General features: G+C 35.6%; 1 protein-coding gene across 1 annotated transcript; it reads right to left on the bottom strand.

Annotated features, from left to right (window-relative positions):
- Positions 1-8,380: 8,380 nt before the first annotated feature.
- LOC149116050 (uncharacterized) lies at positions 8,381-8,875 on the bottom strand. The gene has a single exon (XM_089276778.1). It carries the CDS (start codon positions 8,873-8,875, stop codon positions 8,381-8,383), a length of 495 nt encoding a protein of 164 aa, XP_089132904.1.
- Positions 8,876-9,577: the final 702 nt, after the last annotated feature.

Here is a 9,577-nt window from a genome sequence, read left to right as displayed (position 1 = left end):
TGAATTTATAGAAGGTGGATTTGTGAAAGGTGAATTTATAGAAGGTGGATTTGTGAAAGGTGGATTTATAGAAGGTGGATTTGTGAAAGGTGAATTTATAGAAGGTGGATTTGTGAAAGGTGGATTTATAGAAGGTGGATTTGTAAAAGGTGGATTTGTAAAAGGTGGATTTGTAAAAGGTAGATTATTAAAAGGTGGATTTGTAAAAGGTGGATTTATAGAAGGTGGATTTGTAAAAGGTGAATTTATAGAAGGTGGATTTGTGAAAGGTGGATTTATAGAAGGTGGATTAGTAAAAGGTGGATTTGTAAAAGGTGGATTTATAGAAGGTGGATTTGTAAAAGGTGGATTTATAGAAGGTGGATTTGTAAAAGGTGGATTTATAGAAGGTGGATTTGTGAAAGGTGAATTTATAGCAGGTGGATTTGTGAAAGGTGGATTTATAGAAGGTGGATTTGTAAAAGGTGGATTTGTAAAAGGTGGATTTGTAAAAGGTGGATTATTAAAAGGTGGATTTGTAAAAGGTGGATTTATAGAAGGTGGATTTGTAAAAGGTGAATTTATAGAAGGTGGATTTGTGAAAGGTGGATTTATAGAAGGTGGATTATTAAAAGGTGGATTTGTAAAAGGTGGATTTATAGAAGGTGGATTTGTAAAAGGTGGATTTATAGAAGGTGGATTTGTAAAAGGTGGATTTATAGAAGGTGGATTTGTGAAAGGTGAATTTATAGAAGGTGGATTTGTGAAAGGTGGATTTATAGAAGGTGGATTTGTAAAAGGTGGATTTGTAAAAGGTGGATTTGTAAAAGGTGGATTATTAAAAGGTGGATTTGTAAAAGGTGGATTAATAGAAGGTGGATTTGTAAAAGGTGAATTTATAGAAGGTGGATTTGTGAAAGGTGGATTTATAGAAGGTGGATTAGTAAAAGGTGGATTTATAGAAGGTGGATTTGTGAAAGGTGAATTTATAGAAGGTGGATTTGTGAAAGGTGGATTTATAGAAGGTGGATTTGTAAAAGGTGGATTTGTAAAAGGTGGATTTGTAAAAGGTGGATTATTAAAAGGTGGATTTGTAAAAGGTGGATTTATAGAAGGTGGATTTGTAAAAGGTGGATTTATAGAAGGTGGATTTGTAAAAGGTGGATTTATAGAAGGTGGATTTGTAAAAGGTGGATTTATAGAAGGTGGATTTGTAAAAGGTGGATTTATAGAAGGTGGATTTGTAAAAGGTGGATTTATAGAAGGTGGATTTGTAAAAGGTGGATTTATAGAAGGTGGATTTGTGAAAGGTGAATTTATAGAAGGTGGATTTGTGAAAGGTGGATTTATAGAAGGTGGATTTGTAAAAGGTGGATTTGTAAAAGGTGGATTTGTAAAAGGTGGATTATTAAAAGGTGGATTTGTAAAAGGTGGATTTATAGAAGGTGGATTTGTAAAAGGTGAATTTATAGAAGGTGGATTTGTGAAAGGTGGATTTATAGAAGGTGGATTTGTAAAAGGTGGATTTATAGAAGGTGGATTTGTGAAAGGTGAATTTATAGAAGGTGGATTTATAAAAGGTGGATTTATAGAAGGTGGATTTGTAAAAGGTGGATTTATAGAAGGTGGATTTGTGAAAGGTGAATTTATAGAAGGTGGATTTGTGAAAGGTGGATTTATAGAAGGTGGATTTGTAAAAGGTGGATTTGTAAAAGGTGGATTTGTAAAAGGTGGATTATTAAAAGGTGGATTTGTAAAAGGTGGATTTATAGAAGGTGGATTTGTAAAAGGTGAATTTATAGAAGGTGGATTTGTGAAAGGTGGATTTATAGAAGGTGGATTTGTAAAAGGTGGATTTATAGAAGGTGGATTTGTGAAAGGTGAATTTATAGAAGGTGGATTTATCAAAGGTGGATTTATAGAAGGTGGATTTGTGAAAGGTGAATTTATAGAAGGTGGATTTGTAAAAGGTGGATTTATAGAAGGTGGATTTGTGAAAGGTGAATTTATAGAAGGTGGATTTATAAAAGGTGGATTTATAGAAGGTGGATTTGTGAAAGGTGGATTTATAGAAGGTGGATTTGTGAAAGGTGGATTTGTAAAAGGTGGATTTGTAAAAGGTAGATTTGTAAAAGGTGGATTTATAGAAGGTGGATTTGTAAAAGGTGAATTTATAGAAGGTGGATTTGTGAAAGGTGGATTTATAGAAGGTGGATTTGTAAAAGGTGGATTTATAGAAGGTGGATTTGTGAAAGGTGAATTTATAGAAGGTGGATTTATAAAAGGTGGATTTATAGAAGGTGGATTTGTGAAAGGTGAATTTATAGAAGGTGGATTTGTAAAAGGTGGATTTATAGAAGGTGGATTTGTGAAAGGTGAATTTATAGAAGGTGGATTTATAAAAGGTGGATTTATAGAAGGTGGATTTGTAAAAGGTGGATTTATAGAAGGTGGATTTGTGAAAGGTGAATTTATAGAAGGTGGATTTGTAAAAGGTGGATTTATAGAAGGTGGATTTGTGAAAGGTGAATTTATAGAAGGTGGATTTGTGAAAGGTGGATTTATAGAAGGTGGATTTGTAAAAGGTGGATTTATAAAAGGTGGATTTATAGAAGGTGGATTTGTAAAAGGTGGATTTATAGAAGGTGGATTTGTAAAAGGTGGATTTATAGAAGGTGGATTTGTAAAAGGTGGATTATTAAAAGGTGGATTTGTAAAAGGTGGATTTATAGAAGGTGGATTTGTGAAAGGTGAATTTATAGAAGGTGGATTTGTGAAAGGTGGATTTATAGAAGGTGGATTAGTAAAAGGTGGATTTATAAAAGGTGGATTTATAGAAGGTGGATTTATAAAAGGTGGATTTATAGAAGGTGGATTTGTGAAAGGTGAATTTATAGAAGGTGGATTTGTGAAAGGTGGATTTATAGAAGGTGGATTAGTAAAAGGTGGATTTATAAAGGGTGGATTTATAGAAGGTGGATTTGTAAAAGGTGGATTTATAGAAGGTGGATTTGTGAAAGGTGAATTTATAGAAGGTGGATTTGTGAAAGGTGGATTTATAGAAGGTGGATTAGTAAAAGGTGGATTTATAAAAGGTGAATTTATAGAAGGTGGATTTGTAAAAGGTGGATTTATAGAAGGTGGATTTATAAAAGGTGGATTTATAGAAGGTGGATTTGTGAAAGGTGGATTTATAGAAGGTGGATTTGTGAAAGGTGGATTTGTAAAAGGTGGATTTGTAAAAGGTAGATTTGTAAAAGGTGGATTTATAGAAGGTGGATTTGTAAAAGGTGAATTTATAGAAGGTGGATTTGTGAAAGGTGGATTTATAGAAGGTGGATTTGTAAAAGGTGGATTTATAGAAGGTGGATTTGTGAAAGGTGAATTTATAGAAGGTGGATTTATAAAAGGTGGATTTATAGAAGGTGGATTTGTGAAAGGTGAATTTATAGAAGGTGGATTTGTAAAAGGTGGATTTATAGAAGGTGGATTTGTGAAAGGTGAATTTATAGAAGGTGGATTTATAAAAGGTGGATTTATAGAAGGTGGATTTGTAAAAGGTGGATTTATAGAAGGTGGATTTGTGAAAGGTGAATTTATAGAAGGTGGATTTGTAAAAGGTGGATTTATAGAAGGTGGATTTGTGAAAGGTGAATTTATAGAAGGTGGATTTGTGAAAGGTGGATTTATAGAAGGTGGATTTGTAAAAGGTGGATTTATAAAAGGTGGATTTATAGAAGGTGGATTTGTAAAAGGTGGATTTATAGAAGGTGGATTTGTAAAAGGTGGATTTATAGAAGGTGGATTTGTAAAAGGTGGATTATTAAAAGGTGGATTTGTAAAAGGTGGATTTATAGAAGGTGGATTTGTGAAAGGTGAATTTATAGAAGGTGGATTTGTGAAAGGTGGATTTATAGAAGGTGGATTAGTAAAAGGTGGATTTATAAAAGGTGGATTTATAGAAGGTGGATTTGTAAAAGGTGGATTTATGGAAGGTGGATTTGTGAAAGGTGAATTTATAGAAGGTGGATTTGTGAAAGGTGGATTTATAGAAGGTGGATTAGTAAAAGGTGGATTTATAAAAGGTGAATTTATAGAAGGTGGATTTGTAAAAGGTGGATTTATAGAAGGTGGATTTATAGAAGGTGGATTTGTGAAAGGTGAAGTTATAGAAGGTGGATTTGTGAAAGGTGGATTTATAGAAGGTGGATTTGTAAAAGGTGGATTTATAGAAGGTGGATTTGTGAAAGGTGAATTTATAGAAGGTGGATTTGTGAAAGGTGGATTTATAAAAGGTGAATTTATAGAAGGTGGATTTGTAAAAGGTGGATTAGTAAAAGGTGGATTTATAGAAGGTGGATTTGTGAAAGGTGAATTTATAGAAGGTGGATTTGTGAAAGGTGGATTTATAGAAGGTGGATTAGTAAAAGGTGGATTTATAAAAGGTGAATTTATAGAAGGTGGATTTGTAAAAGGTGGATTTATAAAAGGTGGATTTATAGAAGGTGGATTTGTAAAAGGTGGATTTATAGAAGGTGGATTAGTAAAAGGTGGATTTATAAAAGGTGGATTTTTAGAAGGTGGATTTGTAAAAGGTGGATTTATAGAAGGTGGATTTGTGAAAGGTGAATTTATAGAAGATGGATTTGTGAAAGGTGGATTTATAGAAGGTGGATTAGTAAAAGGTGGATTTATAAAAGGTGAATTTATAGAAGGTGGATTTGTAAAAGGTGGATTTATAGAAGGTGGATTTATAAAAGGTGGATTTATAGAAGGTGGATTTGTGAAAGGTGGATTTATAGAAGGTGGATTTATAGAAGGTGGATTTGTGAAAGGTGGATTTATAGAAGGTGGATTAGTAAAAGGTGGATTTATAAAAGGTGACTTTATAGAAGGTGGATTTGTAAAAGGTGGATTTATAGAAGGTGGATTTGTAAAAGGTGGATTTATAGAAGGTGGATTTATAAAAGGTGGATTTTTAGAAGGTGGATTTGTAAAAGGTGGATTATTAAAAGGTGGATTTGTGAAAGGTGAATTTATAGAAGGTGGATTTGTGAAAGGTGGATTTATAGAAGGTGGATTAGTAAAAGGTGGATTTATAAAAGGTGAATTTATAGAAGGTGGATTTGTAAAAGGTGGATTTATAAAAGGTGGATTTATAGAAGGTGGATTTGTGAAAGGTGAAGTTATAGAAGGTGGATTTGTGAAAGGTGGATTTATAGAAGGTGGATTTGTAAAAGGTGGATTTATAAAAGGTGGATTTATAGAAGGTGGATTTGTAAAAGGTGAAGTTATAGAAGGTGGATTTGTGAAAGGTGAATTTATAGAAGGTGGATTTGTAAAAGGTGGATTTATAGAAGGTGGATTTGTAAAAGGTGGATTTGTGAAAGGTGGATTTATAGAAGGTGGATTTGTGAAAGGTGGATTTGTAAAAGGTGGATTTATAGAAGGTGGATTTGTAAAAGGTGGATTTGTGAAAGGTGGATTTATAGAAGGTGGATTTGTAAAAGGCGGATTTGTAAAAGGTGGATTTATAGAAGGTGGATTTGTAAAGGGTGGATTTGTAAAAGGTGGATTTATAGAAGGTGGATTTGTAAAAGGTGGATTTGTAAAAGGGGGATTTGTAAAAGGGGGATTTGTAAAGGGAGGATTTGTGAAAGGTGGATTTTTAAAAGGTGGATTTGTAAAGTGTGGATTTGTGAAAGGTGGATTTGCAAAAGATGGATTTATAGAAGGTGGATTTCTAAAAGGTGGATTTGTAAAAGGTGGATTTGTAAAAGGTGGATTTGTAAAAGGTGGATTTGTAAAAGGTGGATTTGTAAAAGGTGGATTTGTAAAAGGTGGATTTATAGAAGGTGGATTTGTAAAAGGTGGATTTATAGAAGGTGAATTATTGAAAGGTGCATTTATAGAAGGTGGATTTCTAAAAGGCGGATTTGTAAAAGGTGGATTTATAGAAGGTGGGTTTGTAAAAGGTGGATTTGTAAAAGGTGGATTTGTAAAAGGTGGATTTTTAAAAGGTGGATTTATAGAAGGTGGATTTGTAAAAGGTGGATTTGTTAAAGGTGGATTTGTAAAAGGTGGGTTTGTAAAAGGTGCATTAGTGAAAGGTGGATTTGTAAAAGGTGGATTGATAGAAGGTGGGTTTGTGAAAGGTGGATTTGTAAAAGGTGGATTTGTAAAAGGTGGATTTATAGAAGGTGGATTTGTAAAAGGTGGATTTGTAAAAGGTGGATTTGTAAAAGGTGAATTTATAGAAGGTGGATTTGTGAAAGGTGGATTTATAGAAGGTGGATATGTAAAAGGTGGATTTTTAGAAGGTGGATTTGTAAAAGGTGGATTTATAAAAGGTGGATTTATAGAAGGTGGATTTGTGAAAGGTGAATTTGTAAAAGGTGGATTTGTAAAAGGCGGATTTGTAAAAGGTGGATTTGTAAAAGGTGGATTTGTAAAAGGTGATTTATAGAAGGTGGATTTGTAAAAGTTGGATTTGTAAAAGGTGGATTTGTAAAAGGTGGATTTGTAAAAGGTGGATTTGTAAAAGGTGGATTTGTAAAAGGTGGATTAGTGAAAGGTGGATTTGTAAAAGGTGGATTGATAGAAGGTGGGTTTGTGAAAGGTGGATTTGTAAAAGGTGGATTTGTAAAAGGTGGATTTGTAAAAGGTGGATTTGTAAAAGGTGGATTTATAGAAGGAGGATTTGTGAAAGGTGGATTTGTAAAAGGTGGATTTATAGAAGGTGGATTTGTAAAAGATGGATTTGTAAAAGGTAGATTTGTGAAAGGTGGATTTATAGAAGGTGGATTTATAGAAGGTGGATTTGTGAAAGGTGGATTTATAGAAGGTGGATTTGTAAAAGGTGGATTTATAGAAGGTGGATTTGTAAAAGGTAGATTTGTAGAAGGTGGATTTGTAAAAGGTGGATTTGTAAAAGGTGGATTTATAGACGGTGGATTTGTAAAAGGTGAATTTATAGAAGGTGGATTTGTGAAAGGTGGATTTATAGAAGGTGGATTTGTAAAAGGTGGATTTATAGAAGGTGGATTTGTAAAAGGTGGATTTGTAAAAGGTGGATTTGTAAAAGGTGGATTTGTAAAAGGTGGATTTGTAAAAGGTGGATTTATAGAAGGTGGATTTGTAAAAGGTGAATTTATAGAAGGTGGATTTGTGAAAGGTGGATTTATAGAAGGTGGATTAGTAAAAGGTGGATTTATAGAAGGTGGATTTGTAAAAGGTGGATTTATAAAAGGTGGATTTATAGAAGGTGGATTTGTGAAAGGTGAATTTATAGAAGGTGGATTTGTGAAAGGTGGATTTATAGAAGGTGGATTTGTAAAAGGTGGATTTATAGAAGGTGGATTTGTAAAAGGTGGATTTGTGAAAGGTGGATTTATAAAAGGTGGATTTGTGAAAGGTGGATTTGTAAAAGGTGGATTTGTAAAAGGTGGATTTGTAAAAGGTGGATTTGTAAAAGGTGGATTTGTAAAAGGTGGATTTATAGAAGGTGGATTTGTAAAGGGTGGATTTGTAAAAGGTGGATTTATAGAAGGTGGATTTGTAAAAGGTGGATTTGTAAAAGGGGGATTTGTAAAAGGTGGATTTATAGATGGTGGATTTGTAAAAGGTGGATTTATAAAAGGTGGATTTATAGAAGGTGGATTTGTGAAAGGTGAATTTGTAAAAGGTGGATTTGTAAAAGGTGGATTTGTAAAAGGTGGATTTATAGAAGGTGGATTTGTAAAAGTTGGATTTGTAAAAAATGATAATTTTAAATTAAAACGCGCGACGAGAAGAGTACGGATTTTTTTTTTCGCGCAGATCAAATCGGAAACCGGGCAATAAAAGCTAAAGATTGTTGCAGCCAGGGGACAATAAGCGGCAACAACGTAACAGTATTGAAAGAAAACCGGATGTTATGCTACAATATAATTAGCCAGAAGTTTGTGCAAGCGGCTAACAAAATCAACTGTTATTTAATTCCAAAATACCATGTTTTACAGTCCATGTTTTACAGTAGAAGTCATTTGCGTCCCCTCTTGTGTCCGAGGCGGCGCGCGAGGCAAAAATGTCCACAGCGATCTGGAAGTTGCTAGGTTGTCCTTTGAGTATTTTTTTTCAGAGATTTTAGAATCGTCGACGTACTTCCAGGGATGTCGAGATCATTGATCATAATAATAAAGAGCCATAGGCCCAATTTAGTACCTAGGAGGACCCCTGCCGGGATATCACGCCGCGCTGAAAAACAGTCTTGACCAAGTTTTACTCGCTGCTTACGGCAACTCAGAAAGTCAGTAATCCAAAGATTGACGGCCTCAGGAATGTCAAAAAGCAAAACTTTTGCACCAGTATCCCATGATCAATTAGGTCGAATCGGCTTTCTTAAAATCGAATAACATTGCCCTCACAGTGGCACCTTCCCGTCGATGGCACTATTCAACGCATGCGTCATACTAATAAGTGCCTCTGTAGTGCTTGACCCTGGCATAGTACCAAAATGCCTTGGATCCACTTTCCCAAGCACAGCTGGTTTTACATACTGCTTGATCACAAATTCTTTAGCCATTTTTGATAGCACAGGTGTTAGGGAGATTGGCCGCAAGTGCCTGTTTACCTCATATACCGGCCCCTGTTTTGGTATGGGAACGATATCGGTTTGTTTCCAGGACTGGGGCAAACAAGCCTCCGCGAACGAACACTTAATGATGTCAGTAACAGCTGGGGCCAGCAAGTCCACGTTTTCCTTTAGCAGCCAAGATGGTATCATGTCTGGCCCCGAGGACTTGGCTGGATTCAGTTCAGAGAGTTTCTTTAGCAGGCAAAGGTCAGAAACTGAAGGTGGATTAGGGTAACGAACATCTGTTGTAGTGACTGGGGTCAGAGGCATAAAAGTGCTCATGGGCTCAAGGAATGCATCGTTAACTGTATCAGCCAGGGCAGTAGGACCAGAGTTAAGTCATGGATTAACGTGCGTTAAGACAGACATGGGATCTGTTCGAGTAACCGGACTTATCCCCCAAAGAGTCTTTACTTCTTTCCACCAAGTACGTGGCCTACAATTTCTTAAATGTTCCACTTCGGATGCGTAATATTTAGCGCGACACGACTTGCGCAGACGGCTTACATGATTATGCAATCTGCAGACAGAAACCAGATCTCCTCGAGCGAACGCAACTTTACGCTGATGGATAAGAGATTTCAACTGCTTGTTAATCCACGGAGGGTCGTTGGTCATAACAGTATTGGTTGTTAGGGGGAGTGAAAAATCCATTTCGGTCTTGATCACTGTTTTCAAGGCGTCAGTTTTCTCTTGACACGACTCCAAGCTACCCACCAGAGAGCAGACGTCGACCTCCTCAAATACATTCGCATTGCTAAGCGCTTTGTCGCCCTCAAGTCTCTTGATTGCAGTACAATCTTCTGAGAAGGTAGCTTTTCCCTTTCCAAGCTTTGAACTTCGACAGTGGCATCAGGCACATCATAAAACGCATGGAAACTGGTAAAAACCAAATCCAGTTTACTCTGCCCACAGGTCGGAGAGGGAACAACCTGTTTCACACCAAAAGCGTTTGCAAAACGGGAGAGATCCAGCTTGTTAAAA

The sequence above is a fragment of the Orbicella faveolata genome, unplaced genomic scaffold, assembly GCF_042242905.1.
Source record: "Orbicella faveolata isolate gen_17 unplaced genomic scaffold, um_ofav_v1 contig_12, whole genome shotgun sequence".
Classification (NCBI taxonomy): domain Eukaryota; kingdom Metazoa; phylum Cnidaria; class Anthozoa; order Scleractinia; family Merulinidae; genus Orbicella; species Orbicella faveolata.
Note: the sequence above shows the minus strand (reverse complement) of the source record. Positions and strands in the feature narration are given on the sequence as shown.